The sequence below is a fragment of the Mchenga conophoros genome, linkage group LG15 (genome assembly GCF_057382185.1).
Source record: "Mchenga conophoros isolate Kocher_MC1m ecotype Shallow Benthic linkage group LG15, M_conophoros_male_GT1.1, whole genome shotgun sequence".
Classification (NCBI taxonomy): Eukaryota; Metazoa; Chordata; class Actinopteri; order Cichliformes; family Cichlidae; genus Mchenga; species Mchenga conophoros.
The window spans coordinates 35,422,500-35,441,491 of NC_140540.1; the positions used below are offsets into that span (position 1 = coordinate 35,422,500).

Sequence of the window (18,992 nt, forward strand, 5' to 3'; positions counted from 1 at the left end):
ATAGCCAAAATCTGAGGAAGTCACAAGTTTCTTAAAAAGATTTTATAATGTGTAAATTAGACTTCCTCAAACTCTGATTTAGAAGGAGAAAAAACTTCCCCAAAATCCCTTTCAACAAGACAGAAAGTCGGAATTCATTTGATATCAGCAAATTTCACAAATCAAATGGTTAAACAGTCCATTTCAAAAAGTCCTGTTTAAAAAACTGAACATGGTAAGTGATCAACATCAAGTCCTCATAAATTTACAGACTACAGGATTTGTATGAAAAAATAAAGTTGGAAGTTCTGAGCATTTATTGACAGATTTCACTGTTCAGCACAAACATTTTATTACATATTCATTAGAAATAAAAATTGTACAGTTTGTCTGTTAGTCTGTTTAAGCTTTTATTAATGTTAGTAATAGTATTGTAATATTTATTTCTTTATTTGCTGTTGCCATGTTGAGCTACAAGAGTTCAAAGATCTGGATTTTAAGAGTAGTCCATAACTTTTCAAGACGTTTAAAGTCGGGGCTTTCTGAAGGCTATTCCAGACGTTTAATGGGGCATTTCTAACTTCTTTAGACCTTCACAAAGGGATGATCCCAGGATCATCCCTTTGTGAAGGTCTAAAGAAGACCCAAACTGTCACCCTCAGATGAAAGGAAAAGGCTCAAGCCTGCCATGAACTGCAAACGTCTGGAACAGCAGCATCACTGCCCACAGTAAAGTGAGTATTGCTGTCTGAGAGGGTATTGATCAAGAAAGAAGCTCCTGCTGCAAAACTGGCAACTTCAACCTCAACTGAAATTTGCAGTTGCCCACATGGACAAGTCAAACAGTTTCTGGAGAAAAGTTTTATGGTCAAATGAGACAAAGATTGAGCTTTTTTGCCTAATGACACTGTACCAGCTGTCAAGCATGGTGGTGGTAGCATCATGCTCTGGGGCTGTTTTGCTGCAAATGGTACTGGTACATTACACAAAGTGGATTGAATAATGAAGGAGAAGCACTACCTCTGAGCTCATCAAATTAATCTCTAATCAACAGTTAGATGCTTGAAACTTGGACACAACTGGATGTTCCAACAGGACAATGATCCTAATGGATAAAGCAGGCTAGCTAAATGACCTTCCCAAAGCCCTGACCTCAACCCTATTGAAAATATGTGGACTACACTCAACAGGTGGATCCATGCCAGGAAACGAACAAAATTAACTGAACTCTGAAGTCTATGAATTCTGCCAAGAAGAATGGTTAAATGTCCAGTCAGAATTATGCCAAATGCTTGATGATGGCTACCAAAAGGGTCTGATTGAGGTGCAACCTGCTAAGGAACGTTTCACCAAATATTAATGGTTGTGTATGTATATTTTTGAAACCCACCCCCAAAATAAATTCAAACTTGTGCACGCAATTCTTGTTCAAATAAATGATTAAAACCTCCAAATTACCACAATATTCATGCCCATGCTGAGTGGATGTAAACTTTGTACCATAACTGTACTTCAGTTTACAATATTGGCGAATGAGTCAACACTGTTGGCTCACAGCAAGAGGATTCAGGCTCAGTCTGGGGGCTTTCTGAGTAGCGTTTGCGTGCTCATGGTCGTGCCTGTGTGGTTCTCTATGGGCTCTCTGGCTTCTAGAGTCGGTTTAGGTTTACAGGTGACTCTAAATCAGCCGTAGGTGTGGATATGAGCACGAACTGTTGTCTGTCTATCTCTGTTAGCCCCTGTGAAGGACTTGAAACCTCTCCACCTCTCATCTCATGGCAGCCCTTGAAGTAGTTAAATATATAAGAAAATGAATGATATAAGAATATTGGTGCTATAATTTAGAGCTTCATTGTAGGTGTGTAGTGGTGTTTTCTTTTACTAAAAATTCTAAAAACAAAACATGAACTCAATAAATTCATATTTCTACACTCATTTCAAAGGAGGGAGGGGTTCTCCAAGGGTGAGGACACTGACAGTGGCGCTGCTGTTGTTCCTATAGGGGTGGAGTTTAAGGAGTTTAAAGGGGTGGAGTAGCTGTTAACACCAGAGGGCGTAGGGGCTGCGTTTCCTCCCATCATGAAACCGGGCACAGGGTTGGCCATGCTGGGAGCCTGGCTTAATGTAGGGGCTACTGTGACACCTGGTGGTGCCCATGGTGAAATGTTGCCAGGCGCAGTGGGCCACGGGGCCGCCCACTGGTTTCCTGGAAGCGCCTGCTGGCCCCAAGGCATGCTGGCTGGAGGGTATGTGGGAGATGAGTATGGAGAGCCACCTACAGGATGTGTGGGGAACATAGAGAGAATCTGCGAGCTGGAGAGCACTTGCTGTTGCTGTGGAGGCTCTGACGGAGGAGAAAAATAGTTTTTGTTTTTCAAATAGCGCTACACTATGAGGTGTACTGTTATTACAAATCTGCTGTTTTTAAGAGGAACGCGTCCTTATGTTTACTGATACCTGGGATCTGAGTTTGTGCCAGAGGCTCCCCCAGTGGGGTCGAAAACACTTCCATCAGCTCATTGGTGGATGAGGGCTGCTGGCAGAAACAAGGAGAGAATAAAATATAAATTCTCACCTACATGTTACCTAAAAGTGAGGAGACAGAAGTGTAGTTGTATTACAATCGTCTTATTTTGCGAGATTCCATAATGCTGCACCAAAGCTATTATAATGAGCTACAACTAAACTAATAAGTGACACTGGGGGTGAAAAAAATTATTAATTAGGATCAAAGCTAGACTTTAGTTAAAAAGTTAAACTTAAACACACTGAGCACCTGTAAAAGTATAATATACAAATAATATCATATACAAGTATACAAGAAAGATGTATACATATAGCACTATAAAATCACAATTTATTAAAGAAACTAACTGTGAAAATAATATAAACTAAACTAAAAATAGTCACGAATAACTAAAAGAGTAAGGTCATGAACCCAAGTGTCTAAAATGACTTTCCTCCTCAGGCAGGCTGCGCTCAGCCTGAGAGAGGGGACGAGGAGTTCGGACAAGCCTCCCTTTGGAGGTTTGGAGACCCCAGGGTAAAACCACAATCAACTGGAGAGATCGCATATCTAATCTGGGACAACTTCAGGATCCCCTGGGAAAAATCAGAAACTGGGAGACACTGCTGCTTAGCCTCCTACCATTTCAACCCAACTTTGGACACTTGCTTTTGTCAGCTATTTCATGTGAAATATGGCTGTTATCTCACATAAAAACTTGTATTGTTGTTTTATACCTGCTTTGTCTGCTGTGATGAAACATCTGGCCGTGGGCTGAACAGATCTTCAAGAGCTGGTTCCTGTAAAGTAAGCAAGTCCATGTATAAAAACACAGAAATATTTTGTTTAAATTTGGGATCACCTTCATTTAGAAAAAGTGAAGATGATTAAAAATAATGAACCTCTGCTGCTGAGCTCTTGTGTAGAACCAGTAAAGAAGCGCCCTGAAACAGAAAAAAAAACCAACAGTGGTGAGTGAAAGCTAACAAATAAACCAACCAAAAGCACAGGGACAAAAAAAAAACTTCTTTCTGACTTGTGTTGGTGTCTCTGCAGGCTGCTGCGAGATCTCTCGGTCCACATGCTGACAAACTTCCTGGATGTCGAGGAACACTGGATGTGCCTGAGAGACACAGATAAAACATCTTACTGCTGTGCAAACTCTTAACAGGCCAATGCAGCCACATGCAAAACAAACTATAGTGACAATCATTCTCGTTCACGATGAGCTGGCTTTTTAAAGTTTGCTTTGCATGCCTGTTTTGAGGAGAATGTAAGTAAGTAAGTAAAATGTATTTATATAGCGCTTTTCACAGATAAAAATCACAAAGTGCTTTACAACACAAGAAATGGAAATATAAAACAATGTAACAGTAAATAAAACAGCAATGTAATACAATAAAACAATAAAAAAACAAAGGAGGAAATTATTCAAATGCTTTTCTAAATAAAAATGTCTTAAGCTGTTTTTTTTTTAAAAGAATCAATGGAGTACGTGCAGCGTAGAGACAGTGGAAGAGAATTCCACAACCGTGGTGCCAAAGTCTGAAAGGCACGATCACCACGAGTTTTAACCCTCTCAGGCTCAAATTAAACTTTTTGTTGCTAATGCACAACCAAGTCCTGCAGTGGTACTTCTGAGTAAAAAAAACCTCATAAAATATGTTTGTGGGGTAATCAGGTTGTTAGTTTTTAACTGTTGCAAATCGGCAACGCCTGCCTCAAGAGGGTTAAAACGAGTGCGCGGTACCACCAGCAGTCTCTCATCTAATGAGCTTAAAGCTCGAGAAGATGAATGTGGTTTCAGCAGGTCAGATAAATATTGGGGAGCTTGACCATGTAGGGCCCTAAAGGTTAGAACTAAAATTTTAAAATGAAACCTAAAACTTACAGGCAACCAGTGAAGGGAGGCTAAAACTGGAGTAATATGAGATCTTCTCTTGGTGCCTGTTAAGAGACGGGCTGCAGCATTCTGCACAGTCTGAAGACGATTTAAGGCTGATTTGTTAAAACAAGTAAAAAGAATTGATTGAATTGATAAACTCTTTTGCAAGAATATCAGATTACTCAATTAACTGGTCAAAATCTACAGTCCTACCGATTAATTGCTCCTTCCATAATTCCTCTTCTACACCACTGCAATCGGGAAATATAAAATATTTAGGTATTAATGTTTCTCCCAAGCTTGCAGATCTAACTAAATTAAACCATATCCCACTTTTAAAGAAGGTAGAAGATGATCTGGCTAGATGGAAATGTCTACCCATATCACTCATGGGAAGGGTTGCCGCTATAAAAATGATGGTCTTACCAAAAATAAATTATTTATTCTCAATGATCCCAACTAAACCGCCACAAGATTGGTTCAGATCGCTAGATTCATGTATGTCCAAATTCCTTTGGAAAAATAAACCCCCACGTATAAGCTTAAAAACACTACAAAAGACCAAGGATAAAGGAGGACTAGAACTGCCTAACTTTCAGCACTACTTCTTAACCAACAGGCTTCAGTTTATCTCAGGATGGCTAAAACATACCCTCTTAGATGAACCTTGGCTAGATGTAGAACAAGCACTCTGCAATAATCTAGAGATCTCAGACCTACCATTTATCAGCTCAAACATCCAACGACATGAATGCTTTAAAAGCATCAACATCAGCTCTTCTCTGACAGCATGGTGGGAGTTTCTAAAATTGACGGCGTCTTCATTAATCCCATGCAAACGTACACCTATCTGGAACAACCCTGACATATTACAAAACAATAATATGATAAACTTTTCAGATTGGAGTGGTAAAGGAATCAAATATTTAGAACATATACTAGAAGGAACAGAATTTATTTCATTTGACGGACTAGTTACAAAATATGGGATCAACAAGAAAAGATTTTTAGAATATCAACAAATTAAATCCATAGTAAAAAAGAAATTTAAACCGGGTCAAGTTGAACTACAAACACCACCAAGTGTGGTTCAATTTCTTACTCTTAAAACCCCCAAATTACTATCCAAAATATACAGAATGCTTTCTAAAACAGATGAATCAATATCACTTCCTATTGCAAAATGGGAAGCGGATTTATCAGTTAACTTAGACCTAAACTTCTGGTCTCAGATTTGCTTAAAAACCTTTCATCTAATTAGAAATCCCAGTCTTCAATTAATTCAATACAAAATATTACATAGAGTGCACTATACAGGTCATCGGATGTTCAAGATGGGCTTTACGTCTACCAACAACTGCTCACACTGCCAAACCAATTCACCGGACAATTATATCCACGCTCTTTAGTTCTGTCCACCAGTTCAGAAGTTTTGGCGCGAGATATGTGAAGACTTATCGAAGTGTCTGAAATGTAACATTCCAACTTCCCCCTTAGTGTGTTTGTTGGGCAGCTTAGATAATGTCACTTCAGAAAAGAATATCGCCCATATGGTTTTCACTGCCCTATGCATAGCCAAGAAAACAGTCCTCATGAACTGGAAAAATAAAAATAATCTTAATTCTAACCAATATAGAAATTATCTATTAGATTACATTAGTCTTGATACAGCCTCTGCCACCACATCAGATCAATTGCTCTGGGCTCCTTTGATCAGCTCCATCACCTAGTGGGGGTGGGGGGTCATAGTTTGGTCCCGCCTTCACTGTTGTGATTGGTGTGGGGGTAGGGACAGGCTTAGGGCGTCGGGGGGTTCCCCGGAGGCATCTTCCTTGGGGGGCTCAACCCGGGGTAGCGGTCATGTCCGGTTAGGGGCTCTGTTGGCTCTCAGGTGACTGTTTCCTCGCGGCTGCGTGCAGCGGGGCTAGGGGAGGGTCTGTGCTGACGGACGTGGGTTACTGACCTGGTAGCCTGTCTGCCCCTGGGTGGGTCCGGGATGGGCGTGAGGTTCTGGGGGCGCTCCGTCTCTGGGCTGGGACCCGGACCGGGCCTCGGGGGCTTGGGTCCTGGTTGGTGTGTTGCCGGGGTTGTGGGCGGGTGGGTGCATGGGGGCCCAGCCCTGGAGCAGGGTGCCGCCGGTGCATCGAGCCACCTGGGGGGCTCTTCAACTGGTGGGGGAGATTGTCACATCTTGCAGGAGCTTTCCTCTCCTCAGGAGCTCCCTCTGCAGGAGGGGGAGATACAGGAGAGGTGGAGGAAGATCTCAGCCTGGGTGTTTATTGTCTTATGTAGTCTGGAAGATGAGTGGATGGTGGGGTGGGTGCAGTTTTCTCTGTGGTGGGGTTGGGTGGACTGTCCCAGGCTCTGTGGGGCCGGGAGGCGCTGCTGCACTGGGCCCGGTCTGGATGGGCCTGGGCCCCCTTTCCCTGGCGGGTCGCGGAGTATGGGGGTGCCTACTGGGGTCAGCGGGGGAGCTGGCCCTAGGGAGGGGTCACTTGCCCCTCCCTTCCTTCCCTCCCCATCTCCAGCTGCCTCCCTCTTCCCGCTCCACCACAACCACCCACACATGCAGGACCTTGGAGTAGGGGTATGTCACCAGGGTGCAGAGGAGGCTACCCCCCCCCCCCCCCCTGTCCCCTTCTGGCTGCCTCCGCCTCAATTTTATCCCACAACTTAGACATTCACATTACTCACACTCTCATTACACATACATATAGGATCTTGGGGGTGGGCACGATACACGGAATCCAAAGTACCATCAGGGTGTACACCCCACCCCTGGCATCGTTGCCCACCTCTCAATTTTAAATACACGTAGACATTGAGGGCTATCAGGAGGGACTATGCGCTTACCTGCTGCTCTCTGGCAGGTAGCTCCAAGCCCTCCTGGGTTTTAAATGCACCTTAGAACACACATGCATCAACACTACAATGAGCGGGTGGAGGGAGGTTTGGAGTCTTCTCTCACCCCCATTCTCTGCGACCTGCTGGAGCGGGGGGGCTAGGAGGAGGAGTTGGCCGTCCGACTGCGGTCTGGAGTGTGGGGCCTTCCTGCTGCTGCGGAGTCGGGGCGGTCTGCCTCCCCCCACCGCAGGGAAAAGGGTAACACCACCTGGGTCTGGGTGCAGTTCCCCCCTCCAGGGGCAAGGGTACCTAGACCCGGTTTGTAGAGTACGCTTGGGGAGTGTGATCGTGTGTACAGCGTCTCTTTATGTCTGTCTCCACGTTGGTTGAGTGTGGAGTAAGTGCATATGAGAGCATGAGGGTGGGAATGGATGTTTGTATATGTGTGTGCCTGTATGTCTGTGTCTATATGTCAGGTTGGGTGTCAGGCGCCACCTCTCTGGGGACATCTCAGGCCCTCCAAGGTTTGGAGGCCTATCTCCCCCTACCACCACTTCCCCTGCCAGTGGCGGACCCCCTCAGACATCGGTGCGTTGGTGGTTCTCTGTGTCCGGGGATGGGCGTCCAGGTACACACCGGCTCACTTCTTGGCGGCCGCTTATCGGGGCCTGGAGCCTGGGGCTCGCTCGGGCCACTTCGGAGGTGGGGTGCCCCCGGCCTCTCGGCCTAGGGCTCGGTCACTCAGGCGCGGCTGGCTGCCGGCGGAGCTCACGGGCGCGTCACTGCAACTCCCCCTGGCTTCTGCTCTGCAGCTGCTGGGTGAGCCCTCATCTGGGACTCTCCTCAGCTCTTTCTGGGACAGTGGCGCGGCTGCCCCTCTGTTGGTCTTCCTTGGTCTCTTGTGTTCTGGGGGCCTCTGGATGTCTGGAGTTTTGATCTCCTCCATACCTGCTTCATGCCCTGGAGGACGGGGCTGTGGCCCCCCCACACCCTCTAGCAGATTATTACAAGAAGGAACCTTTTAAAAAACAAAAAACAAGCGCGTCCATGCTCACAGGTGTACACACGGGTGATCACACCCACAAACTACACCCTTTTTGGCTCCTACCTCAAAGCACACTGTGTTCTGTTGATCTTATGTGCTGCACAATGATGTTTAATATTTGGTATTTGCTGTCATATTCCCATATATCATTGTGATGTTGTTTGTTCTGTTGCTCTTGTTCTCTTCTGCTTGTTTTCTTTTTTCTTTCTCAGCAGGTGACCCAGGTGATTGATATATGCATTTTTTTCTTCTCTGCCCGTTCTGTTGGTTTTTGTCTTTTGCCCTTCTCCCCCGTCCCTCTTCTCAGCTGTTTCTCTTTCCCTCTTTCTTTCTCCCCTTCTTTCCCCCAGTCAAGTCTGTCCCGTATTCAGTAAGTGAAAATAAAAGAAACAATAAAAGGTGAATCAAATGGACCATTACGGCAAGGCTGGGATGGTCAGTTTGGTAAAGTAAATCCGTTGGGCATCTTTCTTTGCCTTTAGACAACAATTCTGATGGCAAAAGAGCCAAACAGGACAGGCAAAAAAAAAAAAAAAAAAAAAAAAAAAAAAAATTAAAATCGGTACTTTCTATATTGTTTGCTGTGTGTAGACATAAGTTCTATAACTTATGATCAAACAAACAAACAGAATAAATCATCTGACATTGTTCAGGCACACAGGCTGGACTGCAAATAAGTGGAAAAGCAGCCAATGTCCAAAGAAAATCTTTAAAAGACTTTTCTACAGCCTGAGGAGCTATTGCCCCAAACCACCCTTGATTTCTTCAACAAAATATGAAGAAATCAAGGGTGGCTCAAGAGTTTTTCACAGTATTACATATGTATATGTATCAGTAAATTATCTCTTTTCCCTGCCCTTGAGCACCACAACATGTGAACACAAAGGTTTCTCTGTACTGAAGAAATCACAAGTAGATATGCATGACAATTTCTTTAGTGCTTCTTAACATTTTGTCTTTTAAATTTGAATCCCCCCAAAATGAACTCCCTTAAATTAAAGCATTTCATCATCAACTGACATGTTTTCATACAATACCCAACATTAACATAAACACAACTAGTGGTTAAATTGCTGCACACAATAAAGACTTTGACTGACTGCAGACAGCAGAACAGTAGTCTCAGAGGGCTTACCAAAACAAACCCTATTTGTTTGCATGTCATGGAAAAAACGCCTCTCAGCGTGTGATGCCCCATTGCGAAAAAAAAAGAGAAAAGAAAAGAGAAGCTAAAAAAGAAAAAAGAAAAAAACAAAACAAGTAAAAAGACACAACTATAGTAGTCTAAACAGGAGGAAATAAAAGCATGAATAATCATCTCAAGTTCAGGCTTTGACACCATTAGTCTGAATTTTGAAATATTCCGTAAATGATAAAAACCGTTTCGGACCAGCTGTTTAGAATGCTGCTCGAGCAAGCTAACTGTATTTATTTAGAATGAACTTTAATGCTACACAGATAAATACACTGCACAGAAATTGAGGTTTCTCTCCTCCGTCCAGACTGAATCTGTCAAACATGCACTGCTACTGTGAGCAGTAAATTGCAAAAAAATGCCTCCTGCATGAAAATGTATATTTTCATTGAGCCTGGCTCTGCTGGAGGTTTCTTCCTGTTTAAAGGCAATTTTTCCTTCCCACTGTCGCCAAAGCGCTTGCTCATAGGAGTCATATGATTCTTGGGTTTTTCTCTGTATGTATTATTGTAGGGTCTACCTTACAATATAAAGCACCTTGAGGCGACTGTTGTTGTGATTTGGCGCTGTATAAATAAAATTGAATTCATTTGAATTTCATCTAATTTTTTTAATATATCAGAAGGTTACTGGTCCATTCTGTACCCCACCTCTCACAGCTGCGATAGGGTCCAGCCCCCCTGTGACCCTGATAAGCTGAAGAGAATGGATGGTTTGATGGTTAAATGAAGTTAAATAATGCTGATAAATCATGTCAGCATTAAATTGCATTGCGGTGGCTCAGTATTTTTTTATGTGCTTAAACAACTATACTTGCTATATGTGCCCACTGGAGGAGTTATAGTAAACATTTTTGCTAATAAATGACTTATTAAATCATTTTTATATAATAATCTATTAAATGTTTATATGTTATGTGGCAGTATTAGCAGTATTAGCATTAATATTAGCAGTATTTAATAACACCACCTGTTTCTGCTTTAGTACTGTGTTTCGTTACCAGGTTAGCCATCTTGATGTAGAAGAGGATGTAGTTGTCTTGATGCTGGTAGATGTAAGCCAGAGCTCTGGGGTCAGACTCATCTTTGGTCAAAGAGCTGATCCTGCTCCTCTCATGGTCGTGAAGAACAGCCTGAAATGAGGATTTATCTTTTATTTATTATACAAGAAACTCTAACCACCAAAATAAGAACAGCTTTATGATACTGATCCTCAGCACTTGTGTAAATATCATCTCCACCTCTTAAGATTTTCCAGTTTTGGAAAATAAACTGCAGTGTAATAAAATACTTTTATTATGCAATCCAAGCATGAACTGTCCACTGAAGAATCACAGTCATTTTAAGACTAACTATCAACCTAAAGGGGGCGCTACAATTTGAGGACAACACAACACATGTTGGGAAATCCCTTGCTTGACTCACCCCGGTCCTTTCATCCAGAATTTTCAAGCCACTGGAGGAAATTTTCAACCAAATTCTCCTCTTGTGGATTCCCTGTTTCCTTCCTGCTACCTCAAAGCCCTTTAGCACACACACATTCACACAACAGCACAGCACAGGTGAGCTGAATAAGAAGTAAACATGAAATGACAGACATATATTCCAATGAGATAAGTCAGAGCACACATAAAAAGCGAGATGAATCTCACATTAAGGAGTAAAGCTAAACGAATTAACCGACAGAACAGTTCTGACATATTTCACAGTCATTGTGTCTACGATTGATGTAACACCACCAGTAAGCATGCCGGGACAGCCGGAGGGAACATTGTATCTGCAGCCAGAAGTGGTCTGCTGAAAGGACCTCTTACAAACCAGGATGTACAGATCATTGCTGCTAACAAAAAAGCAAGTGCTTTCTTTGATGGTTTACTTTGTGAAATTGTTTTAATCCATGATTTACAGCCACAAAAACATTGGCAGTGGATCTGTTTCAGTCCCAATCGATCTGGGTAGGTTTTCTAAGCACTTTTTCCTACTGGAAGCTGTCTTTGCTATTGCTGAGTGTGTGGTTTGGGTGGTTTTCGCAGGTTGCTTTTTATATTATATTTCATAAAGGTGTCCTCTTCTCAGCATTATACACATTTTATTGATAAATTATTATATTTAAATTGTATAAAATATATAGGTCTCAAAACATGCAACAAGTATACCGTGCAAAAGTCTTGAGTCACACTTCCAAGCAGCCAGATGTTCTCGCGGTTTTTTAAAACTGGTCTTGACAAACATCAGGCATGGCTCGAGACCTTTGCACAGTACTGTACACAGCTTACATTATTCATATGCAAAGCTGCGATTCTGCAGTTGCTATCAAACAATCACCCAGAGACCCTGAATTGGCCTTCACAGCAGTCAGATCTGTGTCAAACACATCCTGAGCTACTCCACAGTCACCTGCACAAAGTTCACTCTTTGATTCTATTTGCTGAGTGATTTGTGGTTTGGCTCCTGCCGTCTGTATTTTTATACTCGTTACTATGATGTCCTTCCTGTGACTGCGATCGGTGACTCACACCAGTGCTGTAGTGTGTTTCTTCTAACTGTGTTGTAATGTATTGTGTATGGTATAAACATTTATATTCAAAGCAGTGTGTGTGTGATCGCTGATTGCAGTTTAAAGTTATTCACACTACATTAGATGCATGCTGACACTGACGGTCTTGACAGATCGCACAAGTGTGATTACAATTTTGAGTGATTGTGACCTCGCTCTGTCCGTTCCCTGTGGACCGTGTCTTTTTATCGTTTATTATTGTTTCCCCCCTTTTTTGACTTTTTACAAAAGCTGTGGCGCGCTTCTCCAAACAAACTCTCACTGCATCATGCAAAGTCCTTTGAGATTAGAAGAACACGTCAGGAGTCAACAGGATGTCAGAGGCATTACAAGCCATTTTTCCACAGCAGGAATGTTCCCACAACTCATTTTCTTTCTGAAAAAACAAAGACACTGCTCATTCATCAAACATAGAGTTAAAACTGTGTTAAGGAAGAGTTTCTTTTTAAAAAATATTTAATAATAATGCTTTGTCAAATTCAAATGCCATCAGAAAGGTCTACAAAGGTCCAAAAACTACACATCGAGTCTGTTTCTGACAGTTTTCAGTCTGCAGTCTGTGAGTATTTAAAACCTTGTAGTTAGCAAATAAACTCAAACACAAAGAAAAACTTTAAGATCTGAACTCACTGATGCATGCTCTTCCACTGAAACAAACAGCAATCAGGAGCTTTTCCTACGTATGACTCATATCATAGACAGTGCATAAAAAATGTGCATGAAACAATACGTGTTAACTTACATCACAGAGGCTTCCTCTAAAAATAACCATAGATTTAACACTCTGCATGGAGCTGGATTTAAGTGGTTAAAGTTAGTTTTTAGAGCCTGTGCAGCACCGTCACATGCCAGTACAGATGTGTTGCTGCTAAAAGACTTACATTTAGCTAACTAATAACACTGATATCTCAGTGGAAAACAAGGAAACTGAAACTAAAAAGCAGTCTAAGGGAGTCCTTTCTGTACTGCCCCCGGCTTCACAGATGGGTTTTATATTAATAAACAAAAAAATGGATACACTGTCCACTTTCACTCTCTGTCTCTGAAGCACTGAGTGGCTCTTCTTTGTTGGCTAGCTGCCTTTGTTAGCTGTAATGTTATATGTAATGTAATGTAATGTTTGAGTTGTAATTGAACTGCCAGTTTAGTGTCTTTTCTTTCGCTGTGACAGTTTTTTAGAGTAGGGCTCTGAGGTGTAAATTAACCTTAACACATGTGATGTTTTGTTTTCACTTTAAAAGCAAGGCAGATCTTTATAATGACCTGCAGAGCTCAAGTCAAAAACGGAGTCAGTAAACCAAACGGTGTAGTGGCTTTGGCCTTCTTTTATATACAGTCTATGGTTAAAAAACTAAAACAGAAGACAGAAAGTAAGTTCTAACTGTCAACACTACTGAATCTGAATACTTAAGATTGGGATCTTTAAGTACAGTATAGCACATGATTTTCTTTTCTGTTGCTTGTCACCTAACTTACTTTAAAGATTTATTCCTTTCTTTTTAGATGGAAGGGTCACCACAAGACAACAAGGACTTTCTTATTTTTCATTTTTATCTTGGAACCAAAAATGTCTGTGATAACTTTCATGCAAATCCTCCATTAGATATTGAGACATCTGAGCGCTGACCGAAATGGACAGAAGGACAGAAAAAAATATATCCTCCCAGATCTTGACGTAGCTTTTAAATACTTTTGCTGTGATGCTTAAAAAAATATTGGTCTGTGAAATACAAGTACCTCCAAATGATAACATTAATCTCAGCAGTCATGAAATATTAAACGTCTGGTGTTTATCTTTGATTTTTTTCTCTGATAAAGTGAAAAAATGAAGATTGATCTTACAGGAAATCAACCAGTTTAATCAAGAGCAGACAGAAGTCAGTTTACTTTGGCGGTGGACTACCTTTAGTTTCATCATGGAGTCTCTGCACATCTTTTCTCCGAGGGCGTCGGGTACTGGGTCCATGCCAATCAGCTTGGCTTTGTAGCGAACTCCTTCCCCGTGGAAGCGAGACATAGTATCCATGGATACCATGGTAGCCCCTGGGAACCACGAAGAGAGGACATAAAGGGTCAAATTATTATGAGGATGATTTTGTGTGAGAGCACAGAAATTCTTACATGTGTATATTTTGGTTAATTAACGGATTTAGGATAATGTTTGTGTGTCACAATTTCACTAAAACCTATGTGTATTTGTGTATTTGATGTCCGCACGCCTTCAAATCATGTGTTTACAAAGATTGCAGTATTTGTGGTTTATATGAGTAAATATTTGTGTGTATGTATCTAAAACTATGCGTATGTGTACACAGGGCGTTCCTTGTGTGTAAGCAAACTGCAGAGCAAGCATCTAACTGATGCCGAGTCAGTGTTTCAATCCATTTCCCGACATGAAACAGGTAATTTAGCAATAATGCAAAAGTGTGACTGTAGCAAAGGTCGACTCCTAAACGGCTTCATTTGCGTCACGTAACAGTTTTACGGGATTTTAGTCACTGTTTAGTTCGAAGGTGAACACAAACAGACCGACATAAAGCTACAGACTGGCAACAAATTAAAGGGAAATCAACACAATTCAGCTCATTTCAGTTTTATTTCTATAGTTCCAAATCACAACAACAGTTGCCTCAATGTGTTTTATATGTTAAAGTAAACAATCGACAATAATACAGAGAAAACCCAAAGCAGTTGATGACCCTTCTAACAAGCCCTTGGCGACAGTGGGAAGGAAAAACTCCCTTTTAACCTCTGGCAGAACCAGGCTTAGGGAGCCGCAGCTATCTGATGGCTTGATTTGATGCTGGACTGCAGGATATTTTTCTCAAAAGATCAGCCCAGTGTCTAGCTGGGCTGACATTTGGTGACCGTGAAGCCCATAGCACATGACTGACTCTCCACTCAGTCTCCACTCATGCCCTATGGGTGACATAAATTAAGCAATATAAATAAGTAAAATTTTATTTCTATATGACCTTTTGAGACAAAGATCACAAAGTGCATCACAACTAAACAGGAAGCGTGTTAGCAGAATTGTCCAGGTAGCTTTCACTGCCGTTGGTATAGAAATGCCTCACCTCTCTGTTGTTGTCAATGGACTATTTCTGCTGACACGGTCAGATCAACCCCTGCACTGACATGCTCAGGCCTCTAGGAAAGGTGCGTTGGGTTTCTTTACATATCAAATCAATAAGGAGCTTTCACTTCACCAGCTTGTGTGCAAGTCTTCTATATTAATTTTTTATTTCTATGTGTTCATTTGAAGACACACATTCCAGCTATAAACGGCTACAGTGGATGACATTTAGATGTTATAGCTACACTGGCAAATAAAAGTTGAACTACCAATCTGTGTCACACTTCATGAACTCATCAGTTCTGATTTATAGTTTTCTTGTGAGAATTTGGTAGTTTTGGTCCTCTAAAGAAGTCGAAGCTCCTGCAACACTCGTGGTATAAACTTTGCTGCTTGACCAGCCCGTTTCAACTTGTGGCCTTCATCGGGGTGCTTGGTAACAATTTCCCAGCTAACACAGGCTGTCGTACTTTGATTTACACCGTAGGAAAATACCAGTGCTGAGCAGTCATAGCATCGTTAAAAAAAAGAGAACTGGATAAGATCAGAACTTAGAAATATATTGCTTCTGTTGGCTCATATAACAGACATCTGTGAATGCTTTGGACTTTACAGCCCATGAAATCCAATATTCACTTCAGGGTCCGACATCTTTTTAATCACACTTGCTCTTCTGCTCTTAGCCGCTTCTGACTTAAGCAGTGTTTGATAACGTAGACCGGAATCTTTTCCCAAGAGCTTTGAATCATGCTTCGAATGAGTGAAAGTCTTGGAATATTTCGCAACTTGGCAGATACTTTAATTTAAGACATAGTTTTCTTCTGATTAAAGTCAGAATCACTGAGACTGCATTTCTCGAAAATCTTAATTGCAAATTTATTCAGAAATTGCTTTTGTTCCAGATCAGCTGCAACTCACATGGCTTTAAAACTTGTGATTTTCTGTGCCTTGTGTTTTATTTGAAACTGTAAAGCACTTTGTCTAGAAAATATTAACTACAAAAGATGCAGAGCTGCTTTAGGTCAGTTGTAGCAATGTTGTGCTGACTGTGGAGCCCATTTGAGTACCAAGAACTCATTGTCGTGTTCAAGAAACCAGTCTAAGATCATAAATCCATCATTGTACCCTGTAGTTATAAAGGGATGGACATGGTCAGCAGCAATACTCAGGTAAGCTGTGGCTGTTTAGCGATGCTCAGTTGGTAATAAGGGGCCCAAAGTGTGCCAAGAAAATACCCCCCCACACCATCACATCAACGAGCTGTTCAGCAGCCTGAACTGTTGATATAAGGCAGGTTTGCCCCATGTTTTCATGTTGTTTATGCAAAATGTTGACCCTATCATGTGAACAACAGAAACTGACACTCATCAAACCAGGCAATGCTTTTCCAGTCTTGTGTTGTCTGTTTTTGGTGAACCTGTGTGAACTGTGGTTCAGTTTCCTGCTCTTGGCTCCAAGGTGTGGTCTGCTACTGTAAGTTCAGAGCTCTTCTGCGTACAGTAGCTTGGTTGTAACAAGCTACTGTATGCAACTATGTAACAAGCTTTCTTTATTTGAGTTTTTTCCCAATGTTGTGATTATTTAGAAGATTTGTTAGTTATTTTCATGCTCTTAGTTAAAAAAAAAAGAGTTTCTTGTGTTTCCTTTAGTGTAAAGTTATTGTGTGTATGCATTTGTCTCCTGTGTCCTTGCGTTTAGTTTCACGTCCTTTGTGTCATTATTCATGTCGGTTTCAGCTGTCTCATTTCCCCCGTTTCTATTTCCTCAAATGAACCCTTTGTGTATTTATTGCGCTGCCTTCCTTTTGCTTTTTGTCTTTGAGTCTCTGTTGTCTTCTCCCATTTATTGGCAGTAAATTGGATTACATTTGTTTTTCTTTCACAGATTTTAATTTTGGATCGCAAACTAGCCATCATTCAAGTGCTTTGTGTTTTATTCCCGCCTGCCTTTGGAGTCTGCTTTTGGCTCCCTTTGCATCTGACCAGTCTCCTCTGACCTCTGTCATCAGCAAGACCCTTTTGCTCAGAACTGCCGCTCTATGGATATTTTCTCCTTTCCAGAGAAAGACATATGGGAAAAATCCCAGTAGATACGCAGTTTCTGAATTATTCAGACTATCTGGCGCCAACATTCAAAGTCGCATAGGTCACCTTTCTGCTTGATTCTAATGCTCGGTTTGAGTCTCAGCAGTTCATTTTGATCATGTCTACTTGCCAAAATGCACCGAGCTGCTGCCGTGTGATTGGCTGAATAGATATGTGTTAATGAACAGTTAAAGAGGTGTACCTTATAAAGTGGCTGTGGGTTTTATTTGAGAGCTACAGTCTAAAGTGATCATATTCTCATATAAAATCATGATTGCTCTTGATGGCAGTTAATGTGTCAAAGACGTCTCTAAAAAGGATTATGTAATATCTACTGTTGGAGATTAAAGTTCCTCTGACGGTCCGTCATTTTGCTGACCACACAGCTGCTTTGCAAATGGAAACGCCTAAACTGTTGAAATTTACACCTCATAAACAGACATTTATCCGCTTCACATGAAAGCTTCTTGCAGCTGGAAATGTGCCAAATGATTTACAGCCACCGTGTAAGCTCATATGTTTCTCCCACAGCTGGAACAGGACATAACAGAAGAACAAAACAAAGCGTTACCTGCAAAAGCTTTCAGTTCCCATCAAATCTCAACAAACTCACTGTGCTAGGACTAACAGCCAAACATACTGTGATATTGTCAGCGCTGTTTATATTATGCATGGAAACTGCAATTTAGACCCACTAACTTAAAGTAAATAGTGGCTCTTTGGCAGAACTGCTAGTCTGTTTTTAAAAGCTCATAAGATTTTCATTTTACTTAAAGGTTTATTCCTGGTGCTTAGTTTTAAAATCCCATAAAGATCAGAATCTTGGCAGCTGAGCCCAAAATAGCCCAGCTGGAAATGAGCTCTGTGGCACATGTTGTGGCACACAACATGCAATGCCAGTGGAAAAATAAGCAAGCAGAAGGGAGTTCACCTGGGCAGCTGATGTGAAAGCTGAAGATAACTTCTGAGGCTTTATGTATCTGCTTCAAATGTGCAGCGATTAGAGGAAACAGTTTGAAGAGCCTGGATGAAAATAGATCCAGAGCCAGACTCAGTCAGAGGCGTTTAGCACACACTGCAACTGAACAGCAGTAAAATATGCCTTTGCTTACAGTCTAAGCACATCCACGCTTTGCACTGTTAGCCTTTCATGCAGCTTTGCGTCATTCTGGAGGGAGCACTCTTTACTGACATTATTAACTTTGAACCTTACGGTCAGCTGAGACCAAACACTTGTACCTGTTATACTTGCTGTGACAGTGGTTTGGCTCAGCGCAGGAAAACTTCCAGCCGTTTGCTGTGTCTCCATCACGATGACGTCTGCTTAGAAAATCAACGCAAGCAGGACAGAGGATCCCGTGAAAACAGTGAGCCCGTCACAATTGCTGGCTGCAAAACAGAATTTGAAAACCAAAGGTATTTTGTAAAACAATCCCTCTAGTACTTCTGGTAGTATTGTAGATTTTTTGAATCTAAAAGCAGAAGACTAAAACCTTTGATCCACCTCACCTGCTCAGAGTGTGTTTCTGCTCTCTCCCTGCTGCTTGGCTTGTCTGCAATATCTCAGAGTCAAAGGTCAGGCTGCAGATTCACTGGTGATATATTAACATCCGCTGGGAGGCCCAATTACATGGGAATCCTTGTAGACTGAAGAAGGTCTAATAGGAAGGACAGACAGTTCATGGTAATTTCCCTCTCAGGGGATGAATGTGAGGTCATGCCTTTCCCTCAAGGACAGATTTGGGTGGTATTTTCTTAAAATAACAGCTGAGGTTCTCTGAAAAACTCTGCAGGAAGGGTGGTTGAGAGAAGCCAGAAAAGA

The 18,992-nt window shown here is 41.7% G+C and overlaps 1 protein-coding gene across 1 annotated transcript; it reads right to left on the reverse strand.

Annotated features, from left to right (window-relative positions):
- Window positions 1–278: 278 nt before the first annotated feature.
- On the reverse strand, window positions 279–18,719 carry LOC146558780 (uncharacterized). The gene is made up of 10 exons (XM_085247186.1): window positions 18,680–18,719; window positions 18,410–18,559; window positions 13,914–14,053; window positions 10,879–10,977; window positions 10,455–10,586; window positions 3,522–3,608; window positions 3,388–3,429; window positions 3,223–3,285; window positions 2,437–2,515; window positions 279–2,323 (listed from the first exon to the last, which is right to left on the reverse strand). Exons 2-10 carry the CDS (start codon window positions 18,477–18,479, stop codon window positions 1,917–1,919), a joined length of 1,119 nt encoding a protein of 372 aa, XP_085103312.1. The 5' UTR covers window positions 18,480–18,559; window positions 18,680–18,719; the 3' UTR covers window positions 279–1,916.
- Between the last annotated feature and the right edge of the window lie 273 nt (window positions 18,720–18,992).